Raw genomic sequence first — 21,044 nt, 5'->3', positions numbered from 1 at the left:
GCTATCGAGCACCGTCGGTGCTGAGCCCCGGGACGGAGCGGCGCAGGCAGGCGTGTCTGGCTGGCGGGGTGGCGCAGGATCGGGGACGGTGACTGGCGACGGCAGTCAAAGCAGAGCACGCGTGCTGGGAGCGTGGTGCCGTGGCGGAGCGCGGCGCGAGACACGTGATCTGCCGTGTGAGCCCCGAGGTGAGTAAGGGGAGGGCAAGGGAGGGAAGGTCAGGCCTATCACCTATCGATTTGGGGAGAGTCTGCTGAGTGGTTAGCTGTGAACTGTGACGCAATGTTTTGAGACCTGCTTCCTCGTTTTATCATGATAAAGTTGATACTCGATTTTGGATGAGACCTATCTAGTTGGTCGGTAGGTACCTATCTTACCCATGCCTACATAGTCGTGTCGGTATATGTCAAGTCGCATAAGCACTAAGCAGACTATCCTAGACTAGGCCTATCCGATTCGAGTGGTGTAGCGTAGCTGTCGGCTCTTTATCCTAATGATTGTAACCAATAACATATGGCAGAAGGCCGGACGTCACGTGACTTTAAGTTCTTCGTGTCTGGTGCGTCCGGTGGGCCTCTGAACGAACAAATGTGTCACAAATGCTTCGGCTCCTTTTGTATGTAGACCTTCTTTTGTAAGAAGGCCGGCACCTGCAGGTCGAAAGAATGCATCAGCGAAGATGCGTAGGTACCTACCTACAAAAAAATTTGATCGGTGATGTTTTCACAGCCTAAGCACTCTTTGTTTTTTTATTATTAAATAACAATTTCCAGCAAAATGTGTCAAAAGAACATTTCCTGAAGTTCCTTTTTGACCTTTGTAGTTTGTAGCCGCGCCTAATAAGAAATGTCACTATGGTGACAGTTCACGCACGTAATGACAACTGACATGTGACAATTTGACATACCACCATAGTGACGCCACAATGGCGACTTAAGAGAAATACCGGCACGTGCCTACAGACAACTGTGGCTAGTGCCTTGTGGGATAGCACGCCGAAGAGTTTCAATCATGATTTTTGACGAAATTTGTTGTCGCTGAACGATGACCGGCTGTACATATAGGCATGCCTAATGAAAATGTGCCAAAAAAATCCACACCGACTCAGCTATGCTTTTTAAAATTTTAATTTCTCATTTAAAGTTTAGCGTACTAAATGCGTATTTACCTTCCAATTTTGCTATTTATGCCTGCATCGACACTTGAACTTAACATTACCTACCAGAACGTTAGGCACCGATTTGCGAGCATTGACGCCCGATCCACTCAACATCGTCTCAGTCTCCGTCATGTCCGTCGTAGGTCGTGGATCGTGAGTCGTGGGTCCACATGTGCTGAAGCCTGGTGTGATAGCAATCTTTCACAGGCCCTGACAGGGCCTTCCTAGCCGATTCTGTCCTGCGACACCGGTCGGACATATAAACTATACAGACGCACCTGCACGGCAACACGTCACGATGTAAGCTGGGTGAGTGGTTATGCGCGTTTAAAAGTTCCGATTAAACATTCGCAGCTGTTTATTTTATGTACGGTAGGTACTGTGAAACGGAAGTGCTACTATTGCTATCATTTACCGCGATCTAACGTGGGTTTGTGGTGTGAAGACATGGTCGTTGACTCGTTGCACACGTAATCGGATTCTAAAAGTTTTGACTTGCCTTTTCACACAGTGTTATGAGCGTGCATTATGCGCAAGGTGAACGGCAATAGTATTCCCAATAATGTATCGAGAACCGACGCATCAAGCTGCACGCTACACGATTTTGTATCACAAGAAATCGAAGGGAAACGCACCACACTTGACAAAATGCGCATGGGTAACGCATGTCCGTTTTGCAAAATAAAGGTGGGAAAAATCAAGGAAGCCGTAAATTTTGGGTGCATAAAATTAACAATTTTTTTTAAGAACACAAGAATTGAAATTCTGAGTTTTACATACTCTGAATTGAAGATTGTGTTCATAGCTGATACGTTACTATATGGAAGATATATTTGCTTTTCAGTTCGCATGCTGTAAAACAGTACTTTTAACCATACACTTTTACCATCCATCTATTTTTATTGGTAATTTTTGTTATTTTGTAAATCGTCAGCAAGTCGATGGCACGTCACATCTCCCATCCTCCCACCGGCTGACCGAACGTCCCGTGCATGAGGGGTCACCCGTTTTCCTCGTAGTGTAATGTAATCATGCGCCTGAATTTCGTGATGTACCCGGCATATGTCATGTCTTAGTCAAGCATGTCGGAGATACGCGAGGACCGACCAACTGCGCAGTTTCCGCCAAACCACGCCGGTTCCTGACGCCGGCCGTCGCCCCCTGCTGGGTACCCTTTTCATGTCACTGATCCACTCAGCCGGGGGGCTAATCCCTTTCACTCGGTCCTTGTATGTCGCTTATCGCCCCACCCGCTCGGAAGTGGCTCCCACGGCCGCGCCGAGCCAGTACCCTTGAACGGAACTGCGGTCATCGCCACTCTTTATCAATGGCGTATAGTATCATCAGAGATAGCCATATGTATATGTGGACTGGAGGTCCAAGGACACTGATGAGGGAAAGGGTGGTGGTAAATCCCCGAAAAATAACGCTGATGACCAATGACCATTCACTGTGCCTCTCTGTGTCACTATCGCGTAGTGTGACGTTTGATACGAACCATTTGGCTAAATCATGTGGGAGTAGGGTACACTGATGAATCAGTATCAGGCGGCTGGCCGGCCCGCGCCGTGTAATGTGACACGTAGGTGGTGGTCACCCGATGGACGCACGGGACAGGACCCGGCGCACGAGACGAACGGCGCCATCCGGTCACGTGCCGACGGCCGGAACAGACGCCACTTCCGATATGCGCGTGACCAAAGTTGGATGTAGCTGTGCGGTGCGCCGTGCGGATGTAAGATTTTGCAAAGACATTGTCACATAAATGTATTTGGTTTGATATTTTGCAAATCAATCAAGATAATTATTTTTTAATCAACAATGATAAACAATACCATGTGTCGGAGAGCACACGTGCTGTGTACTTTTGACAGAGTTGTCATATTTTATCTCGTCCGCGGTTAGTTAGCTGCTGATAACTACAATGAGCTACGACAGATCCAGTAGCGGTGGAACACCTTCAATTAAGGGGGGGGCTCTGCCGACTTTTGGGCCCATCTTCAATTAAGGGGGGGGGGGGGGCACTGCCGACTTTTGGGCCCATTCTTTCCATGCAACGCCCGTAGGGCTAATGTTAAAATGCCAAAATCAAAGGGTGCCCCGGTGCCCTCCCCGTCCCGCCGCCATCGAAATTGTATCACTTCGGATTTCCCGTTCCACGCCAGAAAAGTCTCAGGTCTGATGATTATATAATTAATGTCATTTCCCTAATTCAACTACCAGTGATAAGATTTAGCTAGGTAATAGCAGCCCAAAAGTCATTTCATTCATTTCATTTATTCACCATATCAGCCACGGGACATGCCCATTTACGGCCAAAGTCACAGCACAATAAAAATACATGAACCATACACAGTCTTCATAAAAATTTTCCCTATTGCTAAAGTACAAGATAAAATAAGGAATAAATTTAAAAATAAACAAATGCGAGCACTAAGCATGCTAAAATCGTTTCAAGCGCTATGAGAACAAGCACTCTTAACATACCTTAAAATACAAGACCTGACGCGAGATAAAGAATCATGAAATATGTAGACCTCATCACATCGCTGCAAAAACTCATTTATCACCCTGGTAAGCCTACAAAACATGCCCATTTTCACCGTTTCTACTCTTCCGTGGGGCACCGCAAGAAAAGTACGCAGCCGGGTGATGCGGGGCGGAACGGCCAAGCCGAAGTGCGACCGCAAGAAGCTGGAGTCGATATTATTTTTCAAGATGCGTGTCGAGAACATTAAGTCATGTTGAGTTCGCCTTAAATTCAGTGGACAGAGAGAAAAGTGAGAAAGCAGGCGGCTATAGTCGAGAGTTTGTGGCGCGCCAGAAACGTGGGTCGACAACCAGATAACAAATTTGTGTTGTACACGCTCTATTCGTTCTGTATGGGACTTCGCCGCCCCACCCCACACCACGCTACAATACTCCAGTATGGACCTCACATTAGCACAATATGCAGCGATCAAAGCCGTTCGGTTAAATTTGACCTGTCGTCCAGACTGAAAAGAACGTATCATCACACCGAGTGCCCTATTGGCTTTGGAGACAATGCTATCGACATGCAACTGAAACGTGAGCTTACTATCAATGATGACGCCAAGATCTCTGATGAATTCTACATGTTCTAGAGCCCTGTCATGGATACAATACACACTCTTCATGGGTGCACGCCGCAGAGAGATGGTAAATGATCGACATTTATCAGCGTTTAATTGCAGGCGCCACGTTGCCGACCAGTGTTCCAACTCCCAGTCGCTTGAGGTCAGCACGCAGGCTATCACATCACTGGCAGATCCTACACAGTGGAATAGCTTGACATCATCAGCGTAGAGCAAACAATTTGTGGATATGTGCAGCGGTAAATCATTTACAAACAGGGCAAACAGCAGTGGAGAGAGCTGACTACCTTCAGGAGTACCGGACGTCACACGTATCCAATCAGAGGCGCGACCATTCATCACTACTCGCTGGCGTCTATCTGACAAAAATGAACGGATCCAATCCAGTGCTCTATCTTTAACCCTCGCCGGACCTATTGGTTTTCTACATACGCGCCGGCCGAGGGGGGGGGGGGCGGGTACGACCCCCCTCGCCGTTTCGCCCCTGGCGGAGCTAGCGCGTCGCGGAAAAAACGAGCGTGTGCGCCGTTACGAGACGCAGAGATTGGTACCCGATTTTAAGGTCCTAGGTCAACCGGTGACCTCTGAGGTCAGGTCAAGTGCCCTAGGGTACGGTTCAGTTTTTGGTGAATAACTTCGCAAAAAACGGCCGCAGAGCCACGATTTTGGCAGCATCGTGTTCGCCTCGCTCAGGCGCGTCGAATGATATACTTTTTGTCCGGGTCAGGTCAACTTGGGGTGTTTACCTCAGGTCAAGGTCAGGTCAGCACCCCCAGGTCACGAAGCTGGTCGAAAGGGGTCATGTCGCATATCATTCGATTCGGCAAGTCTTCCTGAGTCCATTGGTGGCTTTCTCGACTCACTAGCTCAATTTGATCAAGAGTTATTGACGAAAAACTAATATGACCTTGATGACGTCATAAATGACGTCACGCAAGGTCAACATTGCAAGAGTGACGCATCTAACCTTGCAAGGAGTGCATCAAATCACGATTCTGTGTGCTTGAGATAGTTGGAGATCGTTCCCGGCGCCAGAATAGCAGTTTTCATTTTTCCCCATTGACTTATAATGGTGAGGTCACGAAAATGACCTGACCTCATATGACCTTTAGGAAAAATCCGAGATATACAAGTTGTGAGACTCATAATGGATACTAGATCCTGCAAGTTTCATTTCCCTGTGACATCTCCTCTGGCAGTGAGGGCGTTGCGAAGTTGCGACATCTGAAGACCGTGCAGAGGTTCACTTATGACGTCATAGGTCAGTGACCTGACCTGACCCAAAAATGCGGTTGGTGTCAAAAGATGCGGCTTGGATCAAAGGTCAGGTATGCCAAGTTTCAGCTCTCTATCGCCAGCGTGTTCGGAGCTATCGCGAAAAAAACCCTATGGGGGGGGGGGGGCGGCACCCGCCCCCCCCCCCTCGGCCGGCGAGGGTTAAAATGGAAGCCATTTTCAAGTTTGTGAAGTAAAAGTCTATGATCTACGCTCTGAAACGCAGCAGAGTAGTCGGTATATATGCAATCGAGCTGCTTTTTGTTCTCTACGGCCTCCCATCCTGCATGCAGCAAAGTCCTGCTTCCTTGAGCTTTTCTGCGTCTCACACCCGGCGTTATGTTTCAGCCGACCATGGTAGACCTCCGAGTGTGCGCCGGACCGGCGGCCCTGCTGCTGCTGACGGTCACGCTGGCCGGCCCGCGACCGGCAGAGTCGGCCGTGTTCTTCTTCAGCCGCGACGAGGTGACCCCGGCGCCGCCGCCGACACCCACCACGGCGCCCTGCGTGTGCTCGCTGGCCGACTGGTGCCGGCCCCTGTTCAAACCCAAAACTGAGGTCAACGAGGTGAGGCCAGCAGACGGTTTTCAAAGTTACACTTATAACCACTGTGAAGGCAAATTTAATGTGTTGTGGCGAGTGACCAATTTCGAAAGTAATGCTCTACCCTCTTAGCTGCAAGCTCTTTCACGAATGGCACTGCCGGTGTTTTGTCGACTGTCCATTACAGCGGCTGCGGATGTTTTCCGTCCAGTTAGCGATAATTATTGGCCTCGACGCAGGGCCGATAACATCGGTTCCTGAGAGAGACAGTGACGCATTTCCCGACTATTCCTGAAACCGGGAAGCTGACGTTTCTAAAATATATGTATATAGTATGCCCTCCAATCTCGTATAAACAGTGGTCAACGGCCCCTGTTTTGTTCTTTGTCTAATGTGCTTGCACATAATGTCTGTTTGTTTTGTTATGGGTTCGGTTCTGCCTATTTATTTTATCGCTTGTATTTCTAAATCATTGGTCGTATTTGAACAAGACACTTGTGTTCGTGATTACGTGACAAAATATCGTAAGACAAAAGATCGTATGGAAAAAGATCGTACGAAAATGATCGTAAGATAAAGATCGTATGTTATAAAAGATCGTACGGTTAAAAGATCGTAAGCAAAAGATCGTAAAGCAATTGATCGTATGCAAAAGATCGTACGAAAATGATCGTAAGATAAAGATCGTATGTTGTAAAAGATCGCACGACAAAAAGATCGTAAGCAAAAGATCGTAGGAAAATGATCGTAAGATAAAGATCGTATGTTGTAAAAGATCGTTCGACAAAAGATCGTAACGTTACGTTCGCAAAGTAAATAATCGTATAGAATAGTGTTGTTACGAGCAAGCGAGCGCAGCGAGCGAAGCGAAGTCTTTTGAATGGGAAAATCTCAGTATGAGCGGCCCGGCCCGGCCCGGCCTGTAACGCTTTTGAGAGGCTTATACCTCAGCAACCGCTGAACCGATTGGCCTGCGGTCTTTTTTGCTGGGTAGCCCCATCCCTTCTTCCCCGTGATTGACTACTTTTGATACATCTCAGTGGCCGTCGTGGCACGTGCCACGTGAGAAGTCAAGGGTGTTCAAGCAGTTTTGCAAAAGTAATGATTTTGAGAGGCCCATATCTCAGCAGCGGCTTGAGCAATTGTCTTGCGGTAATTTTTATAGGGTAGCTGCATCCCTTCTACCAAAGGTCGGATACCCTTGATCTATTTGAGAGACCCCCAATGCACGTGCAAAATACAAAAAGAAGAGGTGCCAAATTTGTTCCCATTTCAGTGACTCGGTAATTACTGGGGCGATTTCGAACCAATGATGGACAATTGACATCTTTAACCGGCCTTCAATAACAATGACTCCAATAACTAGGATTGGATTGAAACTAGGATCCTATAACTAGGAGAATTGCGACTTCGATAGTGATAACGCGATAAACATCTGTTGATGACTCGTAAAGCGATGACGATTCAATATGAAAATGTAACAGTGCGAAGGAAAAAGTATTTTTAACGCCGTTTACTTCAGCCGCTTAACCCGCGAGTTGCTGGGGGGGGGGGCGTTAAACGTCCCCACTTTTTTCGCCGGGCCATAGCATAAAAACGGCGCGCCGCAGGCGCGCCAAATTTTGGGTAACTGTAGGGAATGGATTGAAGTTTATTGTGACAAAGTTTCAAAAAAATCGGTCGGAAAATTTTTGAGATATCGAGGTTTTAGTGACGTCATGATTTCTGAGTTTTCGACCAAAAACGGCATATGTTCAAAAAATCATATAAAATCACAGAATAGAGATACAGACATGCCGTAAACGCCATTAGACTTACAATACCATGAGCAATCAAATGGCTATCTTCGATTATTGATTATCGTTCCGCATTCTCCAAAATCCTGAACTGAATCTTGGCAATTTCTCGTGACTACTTCACGACCATTATACATGCAATTCTTAAATTGAACTTTTTTAGCCAAACACGTACATATATGATCAAATGAATGTCATCATCGTGTTCTACGCCCCAAACTACCCATAAAACATGTGTCACAGGCTGCAAATATCAGTTTTGATTTTCGGGGATATGTGCCTACCCGGTTGACCTGACCTTGACCCTGACCTATGCTTGACTGACCCCTACATGGAGCTGACACTCTTGTAGGCCTTATATGATGGATTGTGCACCGTTTTGACAGAGTTTATGACGAGAGGCGCCCATTGCGAAGTCCTGAAGTCCATGCTACGGTACTGAAAGCCCGATTTCAGGTGTTTGACCTGACCTTGACCCGACCTGTGACCTCAAAATTCAACTTTAAAGTACTCAGCTGAAGCGTCTCGTCGCGGTCTTTCGTTTGCCGCCTCGTTCGTTTCGCTGCGCCTATTGGTTCTCGAGTTATTGGCTGGGGGCGTTTAACGCCCCCCCCCCCCCCCCCCAGCAAACGGTGGGTGGCGAAATACCCCAGCAACTGCCGGGTTAAGCAACATTTTAACCTTCCAGGCGGTGGGGGGTGGGGGTGGGGGTGGGGGTGGGAGTGGGGGGGGGGAACATGGGTTTAGTTGTATTCACTTCAAATAGGTACATGAAAACGGCAGCACATACATTCATTTATTCGGCACATATACAACGCGTTGCTTTTAGGTGTCATTGAGCCATCTCAGCTCTGAAATAACATCAATGTATGGTCGAGCTTACGACGGCCACTTACTACGCGAACACAGAAATTGATAAGCTTTGTATGCGCTGGAGTTGAGCTGCACCATGTGAATACCATATTTTGACTGTACGATCCTTATCTCATACGATCATTTGGCGTACGATCATTTTCCTTGACGATCTTTAGCGAATACGATCTTTTGTCCATACGAGCATTATGTCGTACGATCTTTATCCATTACGACTTTTTAGCATACGATCATTTTCCTTGACGATCTTTAGCGAATACGATCTTTTGTCCATACGATCATTATGTCGTACGATCTTTATCCATTACGACTTTTTGGCATACGATCATTTTCCTTGACGATCTTTAGCGAATACGATCTTTTGTCCATACGAGCATTATGTCGTACGATCTTTATCCATTACGATATTTTGCATACGATCAACTGCCTACGATCTTCTGCCATACGATCTTCTGCTTTACGATCTTTTGTCCGGTTACCGTTCGTAATGGTAGGATATAATTTCTAGAGATCGTTCCGCAAAAGTGACTAGCAAGTCTGGGACCTCTTTGATGTCATTTCTGTTTATGTTCCGCTGATGTTATTGTCTTGACACCATCTCGTGTGTCAGACTGAACATACACATGTCAAACTGGAGTTGGCAGGCGTACAAGGCTGATATACACACATATGCAAATTTCTCTAAAACTTACACCAGTACGGGCGCCACATTACGCCGTGCTCCACCGTCTCAATGGGGTTAGTGCGCATTACTCCAATACCGCCATCAACAGGGTCAACGCTTGGACCCGTTGCCCTAGACCGGACCGATTAGCTAGTGTGTGTACTTGAGACGTCGGCGGCTGCATAATAGCGTTAGTATCTGGTCGCGTGTCTCCGAGTGATCAGTGGTACACACTCCGTCACCCACGGTCCCCTGTTGGTTGTTTAGTCTCGGTGCCCATGTAACCGCTGACCGGGGCTGTTCGGGGAGCGTCGTCCGCGCATCTCTGAACGATACACTCGGGTGTTATCCAGCTAGTTTCTTATCCAGCTATGGCACAAAGTTGTGACGGCCTTATCTCGAAAAGATACGCTGGATGGGCGGCTCTCCTTTGGACGCGGGAGGGCGGGCTGGACTCTGGAGGCCCAGTGTCGTCACTTGTTTGTGCCACAGACATGCGAAGTTGTCAGACGGATAGCGTAACCACTCGGTATGTGCTCTGTCGTGTTTTCCATGTCTGAGGAATGCTGGTACGAAGGGGCGACCGTGGGTAACGGTCGAAGTTCTATGGCCTTTCGAGGGGTTGAATTAGGTGTGCATCTCTGGCTTCTTGCTCAGCATCGAGCGGTGCGTTTTTTTGTTTTGTTTTTTTTTGTTTTGTTTTTTAGTTGCAACGCTGATGGACTACGGGGGCTGCGAGGCGCAAATATTCCATAATAACTCCCCCTTCCTTGAATCGCTCAGAGCCCTAATCAATACGATACCCCAGCCAGTGACCAGTGATCGCAGTTTACTGCTGAATTAAGAAACTCTTAACCCATCCATCTTGTGACTCTCTCCCGTTCTGCCGAGTTCTTACATAAACACACTGTAACAGAGGCTGTCAGAAACCGCGAGGCATGTCCGCACTCATCGTGATGCTCTCCCAAAATAAACAAATTTGCTTTATAATAATTACATAATAGTGAAGAGCGCATGCCTTCCTCGCCGTAAACGCTCCTTCCCTATGCTGCTCATGCAGACCTGAAGGTCAAATCGAGCGAAAAGCAGCCCTGTGAGCGTCTGGTAGGCTATTTCACGGCGAATGGCCTCGTGCAGCGGGCCGTGATTTCTGGATCTCCCGGCCGAGCGTTGCGGGCGGAGCTGCACTAGCTCATCTGTACGGCCCTCGGAGCCGTCTGGTGTGCAATAAACGGCGGATGGTGGGGGCGGCAGGAACGCAGCGGCGGTATCTGAAGGCCGCATCCATGGAAAGTCGACCGTCCATGTCGAGCTATTTCCTTATTTTGTGAGTTGCTGGTCTAAAATACGTATAAAAAGTGTGGTAAACACATTCCGGCTGGTTTGCTTTCTCGTGCATGCTTGTTAGTTGTTATGAGCTGCAGTCACCATCCGTGGCCCAACTTTGGCCTCAGTGCAGTCGTTACATCATACTGCTGTTTACGAATGCATATACTCATAACCACACAGCTAAATTTATGTAGCGTATGGCTGGGTGTAAAATGTAAATATTGGCTTATGTGTGGCGAATAAAATGATTGAATTTATTACTTTTCCCGAAAATAGCATTATCACACCACGCAACCGAAAACCCAAACTCGGAGCATCACTCACACATCACGCTCGCTTGCGGACGTGAGCTTTCGCCACCCTGCATGTAACATTTAAATCGTCCGCTCCAGCTGTCTGAAAAGTTGCCCACTCGTCCCGCTCGGGTCACGTGCTGTTGCACGCGGTCGCGGCGCCGCCCGGCCAGTGCCCCGGCCGCTCGTGCCGGTCCGAAGTTCGTCCTGTCTGACTGTCGACACCGCGCCATCAGATTGCGGGCAAGACGGAGAGCCTGTTTCGACAGGGTGTTCCTGATTAGTGGATGGAAGAAAGAGAGGCGTCAGTTTTGCATTCGAACGAGGTTTGTTCGCTGAAGGTCAAGGGTGACAAATCAAGGTGACCGGTCGCGCGGCGAGCCGGAGAGTTGGCGAAGCAAGGCAAAAATTGTCGAAGAGAATCGTAGACAGGTGTACGGAGGTGGTTTAAGAGTGTAGTAAATAAATAATTATATTCGCTTGGAATGGGTACTTAAGAATAAAGCCTTGGTCAGGGGGGGGGGGGGTCAAAGTCGATTGAGTTTTGTCAGTACCTATACGGTATTGGGTATTGGTTGTTTATATCTTGCTAGGGTCTATCTATATCGTTTGGAACAGGGAGTCCGATTTGGACTTCACCATTTGGATTTGGGCACTTACAGTTGACATTTTCAAATATGACCCGCTCGCCTTTCGATGTGGTCTTGTTTTTATGGTTGGTAAAACATCAGTGACGATAAAAAAGCTGATAACATCTGCGTCAAATCGATTGATGTCTTATTCACTGATCGGCACGATGACAGCTGCAGGTGGGGAACATTGTGTATTGACAGGGTTCCCGGCGCATGTTTCACCAGCCAAAATTGTCGAATGTTTATTGTAAATGGTAAACTCCATCAACTGCCTATGACTCAATGCACTTTTAATGTGTTCATTTTGTGAATCATGCATAACGATCATTAATCATTGAGCGGCGCTCAAATTATTGAACCCATTTGACCGGCAGGTATTTGCGTTCGTCCTGAACACAACCCAGTCGACGTGGCTGACGTTCGACTGGAAGAAGCTCACAACGATCGTGCTGTTTGACTTTATCGACGCTGAGCTGGTCTGCCACGCTCACCAGAACAACGTGCGAGTCCTCCACAACGGTGAGTGCTAGAACTGGGAGCTGTCTGTAACACAGACCAAACAAGTCGCAGCACTGCAGTCTGCACAATGGCGAGAACACTGTTCTTACGAGAAGGCAGTGTACTTTTTACACGTAGCAATGAGAGAGCTGGAGCTGCTTTGTCATACCAATCTGCAGTAGGCGCGCACGCGCTGTGCGTGCTCCACAAAGGTCAGCGTCGGCCGGGACTCTGAGCTCGGCGGCCAGTCTGTCATCTGACAAGTATGTCAGGACGCCGGCCGTCAGTCTGTCGATGGCTGTCTGTCGTTCTCGTTACGCCAGCTCTTGGTCTGTCATCTGACAGCATTTCAGGACGCCGGCCGTCGATCTGTCTGTCTGTCTGTCTGTCAGGGACGCTGTCAGCCTGTCCGGCTGTCAGAAAACAACACTAGTCCTTGTCTGCAGGATACCAGGACGTGACCCACTGACCCATCGGCACCGCCGCTGCGGTGTGGCTCCGGTTGGCGGGGCCCCGACCAGTGGCTGATTTCGTGACGGGAAGGGTGGTGAATTGATGCATTGCTCCATCATCACGATGTATTGAGAACGATGCGGAGGGGCGCTGACCAGACAGCGGGGATTTACCACTGGTCAGGGGGCATGTTGATGTTGACTTCAACAAGAAACAGATGACTGCTACCTTGGAAAGGAATCCCATGGGAATCCCCAGTCGTGACATTGCATGCGTGTTATTTATCATGCAAGTGGCATGCATGTTTACGAGCTAGTTTATCTGTATTACCTGCGCTTGTTGTTTAAGCTCAGCTCACTTCAAAACTGGTAAAAAACAGTAAAAGCAGCTCCCGACGATACCATATGTATATGGCATAAGTTCCATAGTTACGAGATAAATTGATGTAAAGGCTTCAAATGCGGTATAAAATGCTGGGTCACGTAAGCTAGCGCTGCACATTGCGCAATTTCCGCGACACTACATTCCAAAGGGGCCAAACTGTCAAGCGGGTTGTCCCCACTCCACCCCTTTTCACTTTCAGTCGCGGACATGTGGAAAACCCGTGCGCCCGCGAAGGTTAACCCCTACCCTCTCCCGCCCCCGGGTGCCCTTCCCTCGGCCGGTGGGTGGCGGTCGGGTCGGGCTGTCTGTGGCTGTTTGGCGCTGTGCTCCGACCCGCAGCTGTGGTCGCAGCTGGCGGTGAGAGGACTGGTAATAGAGCCCGCCGCAAACCGACACGGCTCGCGCGCTGACACATCGACAACCTGTCGGGTTAGAGGCATGTGAATTTACCGGCGGGTTAGAGGGTAACGAAAAGACCGAGGGGTGCAGGATCAGCGAATCATAAAGTATCATGATTATTATGATCATGGATCAACAGAACAACCGACACACCCTAGCCACCCTAGCCAACGCCCTGCCCACACCCTCAGATTCTGCCACTCAGTTCACCCCTATTATCGTGTTCTGCGACCTTGCGGCAGAATGGAGTTTAATTCCGCCCGCCGCCCGCAGCACAGAGAAGCAGACAGCAACAAAAACGTTACGAGCTCATCTGCTCTGCTTTAGCGCTGCTATTCGCCACAGATTCAGTAGCTTTAGCTGCTGCGGCACATGTATCGCGGTAAGTAACAAAATATGGTAGTATATATTGTACGGCAATGCATTTTGATAATGTATTTTGTTTTTGGGCCATTCACACCATAACTGGTGGCACATTTATTTGCAAGAATAAAGCCAGCACCCTTACGTTATTTTGTTAAAATTATTAAATAATCCGCCCGCATGCTTGCACTCTCACATGCAAAAAAAAATCACGATGTGTGGATAGCCCGGTAATCAGTGTTTTATCACAGTGCTGACTGCTGAACGTCATCACATGTGCCTTTATACGGCGGAAACAAAGCCCGCTCATTCGTCGCAGAGACAGAGCGCTGCACGACTTGGGGCTCGAAAGGAAAAACATGTTTCCCGAACCACTTCCTCGATGACAGTGAGTTGTAGACCTGAAAGGTCCTGTCGGGATGGCCTTGTTCGGATATCGCGAAAAAGATCGAGCGAACATCCGACTCGCCTTATCTCAGCAGTAAGGGCAGGCAGCGACTGTGTGAATCTTGATTCGGGCCTGCGCCGTTGTTTAGAGGTATCACCCATTCAAAAACTGCACCCTCCGCTTGAATGTGCTGGAATGGCTATTGCCTATCCGTATGATTTATTTCGGAATTTCCATTGTGTGAATGCTGTTAAGTTTTGTTGAGTTCTGAGCCCGTTGATTAAAAATGAGTGGCCGACTGACGAATTTATATTGACGATGAACGATGGGTTTGAGTAGTGCCAAGATAAGATCTTTACCAAAGTCAAGGCCGTTTAGAACCTTAACTTTAATTTATAAGTGTGTTTTGCGATTAATATTGATACGATGTCTACATAGTTGCTCAGTGGTCGCGACAGGTCGAACTTTTTCGTCTGTTCGTCGGTAAACGTAAATATTATTCAGTCAATAGTAATATCGATACGTTTGCGGCCATGTACCGTGTATGAGTATGTTCAGCTCTATAGCTGTTCCACAGTATCGCAGTATCGGTTAGTCATCCACATTGACGCTCTGGTATGCTAGAATTTCCGCACTAGTTATGTTCGCGCGAAACCCAAGCTGATAGTCTGGGGACTGCAGCTCTGAAAATAGCTGACCTTGATCCGTTTAAACCGTGCTGCTGGTGGTCCTTCGCCAAAGTCTACGTGATTCGTGCACTGACGCATCGAACAGTGCCGGCATGGAAGTGAGTGTTGAGTAGGTATAGGTATAAGGTCATCGTTAGCTAACCGATTACGGTTGTACCGTAACCGTGAATGAATCTTCAATGTTTTGGGCAAGTTAGACCAAACAGCTCATCTCATGCTAGATTGTCATTTGTCAGCGGTTACGAATTTCGCTCAGGTTCGCCTTAACCCGCGTCCCACTGGGGGGGGGGGCTATTTATAGCCCCCCTCCCGTTTTTCTGCAATAAATTCCAAACTGTTTGACGTATCGACGCCAAACTTTCAGTACCTTTGGCTGCATCAATTTGACACCTTGTGTCAAAATTTTAACTTCGTAGCTACCATAGGTCGGCCGGAAATGACGTCAGAGTGACGTCATGTTCGGCCGATTTCGACGCAAAACATTGAACCACGGCAATCGCTTCCAAGAGCTTAGTTTTTAAGCTAGATCCAATTTCTTTGCATGAGAGGACTCAGAATAGACTGCGCTTTCAAACTGCTATCTCAGATTTTCGAAATTTTGAAAATTTCGAAAATTTCATATAATAAATTCCAAAATTTAGATTTTTACATTTTTTTTCAAAAAGTTTTTGACTTTTCGAAAAAAACGGAATATAGGTATGTGATAGAAGGCATTATTATGACTAACTCTAGCAAGTTTTAGCTAAATATCTTCAAAAATGGCCAAGTTTACGCATTATTGCAAAAAATTCACAATTATTAATTTTTCAAATCAATTTTTCAGCACGTATTTGACATCGTACGCCAATATAAATAGCACCATCGTGTTCCTGAGCTCAAATTGCATCCAATAGACACCTTTTTTGTTGAAAAATCTTAACTTCAAAATTTGACCTTTTTTGACCTGAAAGTGACCTGACCTAAGCTAAATTCGTCTCAAAATGACCTCGAATGACACAGACGACATCACATTCGAAATCTCTGGCCAAAATGGACCATAAAACATGTGTCACGTGACCGACGCATGATATAATATTTTCGTGACCTGTGATGACCTGACCTTGACCTGAAAATCAAAGTACAAGTTTGGTACCCTCGGGGTATCTAGAGCATCTGTTCACGAGTATGTGATCCAAAAATGAGCCTGATCTGACTTGTAAGACGGCGGCCAGAGCCCAAAACGTGAATAAGCAAAATGCTAATAATTTTTACTTTGACCTGACCTGTGACGTCATCGGTGACCTCGAGGTCAATGAAATTAGGTTTCCTTCGACAGTTTTTCCGGGACTATTAGACGCCGTTTGAATTTTGACGATCGGCCCAGTAGTTTCGGAGTTAGGAGGGGGGGCTATGAATAGCCCCCCCCCCAGTAGGGCGTGTTATACGCAGACCCCAGTGGGGCGCGGGTCAATAAGCCATCAGTCTCTTCAAACCGACAAACCTTGTTTTGCTTCTTACTCTACGCAGTCGAAAATCACCTAGTAGTCGGTGCGACCCCCTCCTTATCTGTTCACCGTGTTGCAAGCCTGCCGAGGGGTAAAGAGATAAGCGGGGACATTATACCGATCTCGTCACCGCCGGTTCGTGCGCAGCTGAGCCTATCCCGTTTGGACGGGAATGTCCCAGCGGGACGAACTAAATAAACTCACAGCCGATCATACGGGCATCCCGGAGGGGGATCTCTGTAACAGCTGCCCTCGCCGGCTGGCTGGGTGAGGTGACCGTCGGCTCAGAGTTATATCCTCAGAGACCTCTGGTGACAATGTTGGAAGCTACATGTCGGAGTGGTGGCAGCACTGTTGATGCTGGTCGCAGCACGATAAGCTCGCTGCCTTCGTGAGCTTAGCGTGAGCCGTTGCGTTTGGTCAGTCAGAGCCCGTGGCGCCACACCAGGCCCAGCATCGTCCCGAATGTCGAGTGTCACAGCGATCGGAGCTTAGCGGCCAGGAAGTCCTTGGTTGATTTGTTCACGGTGTGTACGCGGGACATGCGGCCTTTTGTTCTTTGGACTAACCCATCCCCATCCTTAGCCTGGGCTGATAGTCTTCTACAGGTAACCGAGGAGACCAGTTTCAATACCAGCTGCCCCTCACGCGGAGGGGATCGTGAAGCCATTTGGTGAATGACAGCCTGTCTAAAAGGGACGGGCTCAGCCGCTGCGTAGCACCAGCCAGTGGTTGAATGAGTCCAATCAGGTCATGACTAAATGGTCTCAATAAACCAAAAAGCTAGCCACACAACAGAGAAAACAAAGGAAATCGTCCCGTCTAAGCGCCAGCTTTTCAAGAAAATGTCGGGATATTGCATGATGCGATGCATCGGTTCAATACTTCAAGTGTTTGGAATGACAGTATCAGCCACATGGGACTGTTTTGACCTTCCATCACTTTAGGGAATAGTATTCGACTGTTGAATCAATGGAAGGTGATAGCATGATAGCATATAAGCGGTACCTTGTATGTACTCGTAACATGTGCAAGTGCATGATCTTCGGTAGGTCATAGGCGTCACTTTCAACGTTTATAATTGCTTTAAAGACCGATGTGACTGATACAATATATATCGTTCAATTGTAATGGTACCATTTTAAACGGTAAATGAATTAAAACAAAATAAAGGTACATGAATAAATGTAACGTTTCAAACTACAGACTGCACTGAACAACACCAAATTCAAGAAAAGGCCTGGACAAAGTATTCATGAGCCAGTTTTGAACGTTTCCTGTACGTGTAAGGCTCTATAAGCCCAAAGTTACCGGCTGATAAATCGGGTTTCCTCGCCTAAATGTTATCACTCGGTTCACGCGTCATTATGCCTCGTTTATATGCCGCGGCTGAAGTGCGGACATCACAGAAGCCAGCATTTCTATTCTAATTGGGATCAGTTCCTGCGCTACGGGGGTTCGGGCCAATTTTCAGGCCATCACAAACGGGTATTTCGGTGCCTTATTCGATAGTTCGATCGGCTGTTCTCGCTTCTCCGAATGTCGAACGGCCGCTGCTACCGCTACTGCCACTCGCACCGTACGCAGGATTACCATATGTTGATTGATCGGACCACCATGGGACTGTGCGAACGACCGAGTCCTGAGCGGGACAAGGACGGATGGTACGGGCCTGTGGGGGTGGGAGTGGGAAATACCGCTCCCGTGTGGGGAGGGGGAAGGGGAGATGAAGCGATCTCCGGGCGCGTGGCAGGCGCGGGTCAGAAAGGGGAGGGGAGGGTCGGCACGGGACGTAGACGGGAGAGCGGGCACTGGTCGGACCCATGCGGCGGCTGCTAGCTGCAGGGGACAGCGAGGAGCAGCATTAGTAGCGACAGGGGCGGCGGCCGCCGCTGGGAGGGGAGGAGCCGCCAGCTGCATCCATCACCGGCGCCCCTCGAGGCACTCCATTCGGGCCGTCCCAATATAGCCGCGGGCGGGCACGTGCAGCGTCCCGGCGCCCGGGGACGTCCGCGGGCACAACTACCGGTCCGGGCGGGCACACACCTGGCCGGGGCGGCACAAAGAGCAGCGGCGCCGGCCCGCGCCGCGGCTGGCTCCGCCCGTGCGGCGCGCTGCGGCGCCGCACCGCGCACCGCTCTCAGTCGGGGACGCGCGCGAGAGAGGGCGGCACCCCGCGCCGCGCCGCCGCCGCCGCCGCTGACGCTGACGCTGCCGTGTAAATAAACCGCCGGCCGGTCGGCTGACCGGAGCCACCGCCGCGCAGTGTGACGCCAGCGGCCGTGCCCGCGGTGCTGTGTAGTGTGATACCGAACTCGGCTGTGGAACGTCATGGGCTCGGCCACGCTGCCCTCGATGACTGTATATGTGAAGGCGGGCGCGGACGGCCGCCGTCCGGGAGCATGTCCGTTCAGCCAGGCGGTCTACATGTCTGCGCTGGCGGCGGAGGCTGCCGGCCTGGTGACCTGCGGAGAGCCTGTGCCCGTGCTGGTGTCCCGTCCACCAACAGAGTTCGCTCAGCACGGTCTGAAGCACGTGCCGGCCGTGGTGTGCGGCGGAGTAGCGCTCGACAACGCTGACGACATCGCTGCCTACATGCGGGAGGCGTTCCCGGGCGCGGGCCTGGCTTACAACTGTCCGGAGGCTGAGCTGGCCACTGCCGGCGTCTTCTCCCGCTTCTGCTTCTACATGAAGGCGGTGTCGCGGGACCCGAGTCACCTGGAGGCCGAGCTGCGGAAGCTGGACGCGTTCCTGGCCGCCGCGCCGGGTCCGTTCCTCTGTGGCGCGCGGCTCTCTCAGCTCGACTGTGAGGTGATGCCCAAACTGCAGCACCTGCGAGTGGCCTGCGCCGCGCTCAAGGGATACACGATTGGCGTGGAGCTGGCCCATTTCTGGCGCTACATGCACCAGGCGTATTCGGAAGAGGCGTTTGTGCGCGCGTGCCCGTGCGACCAAGAGATTGTGCTGCACTGGGCCGACCGGCCCGAGACGGACAAATTGTCGTTTGAGCGGCACAAGGCGCTCTCGCGGGAGAAGCCAAAGTACTCACTGGATGTGCCTGTTAGGGCGGCCGTGGTGACACTGGTGGACGACTGAGTGGACTGAGTGAACCTCCAGTGGACTGAGTGGACCGAAAGTGGACCGATTGGACCGCTGAGGACCTAGAGCCGCCGCGAGACAGTGGCCCGAGCCGCGGTGGCTCGCAGGTCGGCTCCGGTCCGCCGTGCGGTGCCGCCGCCGCCGCGGGGCTTCGCTGCCAGTGCTGCGGTCAGCTGAAACTAGTCAGTCGAGACGCTCTCCTGGCCGCCGATCTGTCACCCAGTCGTGACCCGCCCCGCCCCGCCCCGCCCCACCCACGTCGTCCGTACCGCCGCCAGTATAATTTGCCGCTAATTTGACAGGGAGACAAGGGCCACGCCCTGCTCCACCCCTGCTAGTATACGCTGTGCGCGCAGGAATGGCTTCGGACGCGAGCAACAGCATCAGCCGCGAGCAACATGCTAGGCGGCGCAACAGATGACGGTGATAACGTCACTGTGACGTGCGTCACGGAGTTATGCGGGCTGCCAATGCGCCGGGCTGGGGAGAACTGAACGCTATCGAGCTTCCACTACTTGCCTTAGCTGCGAGTGTTTATTTAAAGAGAACGTATTGTTTGAATAACTGTTTTAGATTAGTACTGTGAAGTTTGATGTGCTGTCATGTCGTATATGATACAAGTCAATACAAGTTGACGAGATCAGTTATTGTATATTTTCTTTACAAATCGGCCGTCTTTGGGAGTTTCAGCTTGTCTTGTAAAACCGCTGTGTTTTTAACGCAGGGTTGGCATTTTTGCCGGCAAAAACTAGTTTATGCCATTTGCCGGTTTAAACCGGTTTTAACCGGCAAAAAGTGGCAAAAACTGGTAAAAACTAAGAAATATCACAATGCTATGCTTGGACATGAATTTGAACATGAAGCATTTTAAGGAGAATTCGGTGAAAGCTTTATGCTTTCAAACAGAAGTGACACTGACCATTGAAATGCTTCATAACTCAAACATTTTCATGGGCTTTCCATAAGGAGCTAGTAAGATGCCTTTTGGGGTGACAAATGAGCCAGTGCAAGGGTGACTGGGTGAGTCCTGCACAATCAGAAGTGCGAAGGGGCATCTGCCACTGATATGCGCACGGCACCGCATGACACCTTACTTACCGTGGCTGTCTTGCCCCACTCTCCCCTACATGGAAATACGTTCCGTTGTGGATGTCTACCGACATGCATAGACATTTTAAGCAGGGATAAGTAATGAGGCAGCTTTAGAATGTTTAGTGCATCTATATAACTACCAGAAATGCATTTGTACATTTCAAATCCATTCCTAACTAGAAAAGTTGTAGGTTTGGCCATCTGAGTTTTAGCCAGTTTTTGCCAGTTCTTGCCACCAGGGTTTCTGCCAGCCGGTTTAAACCGGTTAAAACCACTGGCAAAAACCAGTTTTTGCCACCCCCTGCCAACCCTGTTTTAACGTTTAGACCTCTCGTGTTCCGATAGTCAGCATTTGTGGATGAAAAGCCGGTGCTCGGGCATGCCTCGTGTTTTGCATATCCGTACAGGACGGCCACTGGTCACGCCAAGGTCGATTGCCTGACGGGAACTGCACAACAATAGCGGCCGAGCCATCTCGATATGGAGGCGCGGGAGCTGAGGATAGCCGGACAGGG

General features: G+C 49.6%; 2 protein-coding genes across 2 annotated transcripts in view; both read left to right on the top strand.

Moving 5' to 3' along the window:
* The window catches only part of LOC122386739 (di-N-acetylchitobiase-like), a 40,845-nt gene continuing 19,801 nt past the window's right edge, over positions 1 to 21,044 (top strand). Inside the window, exons 1-3 of the mRNA XM_043376253.1 lie at positions 1 to 188; positions 5,899 to 6,117; positions 12,055 to 12,199. Of these exons, the coding sequence (XP_043232188.1) occupies positions 5,905 to 6,117; positions 12,055 to 12,199 (358 nt within the window). The 5' untranslated portion in view covers positions 1 to 188; positions 5,899 to 5,904. The remainder of the gene's footprint in view (positions 189 to 5,898; positions 6,118 to 12,054; positions 12,200 to 21,044) is intronic.
* Positions 18,377 to 20,080, top strand: LOC122386743 (chloride intracellular channel exl-1-like). Its single transcript, XM_043376260.1, has one exon. It carries the CDS (start codon positions 18,670 to 18,672, stop codon positions 19,432 to 19,434), a length of 765 nt encoding a protein of 254 aa, XP_043232195.1. The 5' UTR covers positions 18,377 to 18,669; the 3' UTR covers positions 19,435 to 20,080.

This window comes from Amphibalanus amphitrite, unplaced genomic scaffold, assembly GCF_019059575.1.
Source record: "Amphibalanus amphitrite isolate SeventyFive unplaced genomic scaffold, NRLGWU_Aamphi_draft 000261F_arrow, whole genome shotgun sequence".
NCBI lineage: Eukaryota > Metazoa > Arthropoda > Thecostraca > Balanomorpha > Balanidae > Amphibalanus > Amphibalanus amphitrite.
The sequence above is the reverse complement of the archived record's forward strand: the minus strand, read 5'-3'. Positions and strand labels throughout refer to the sequence as shown.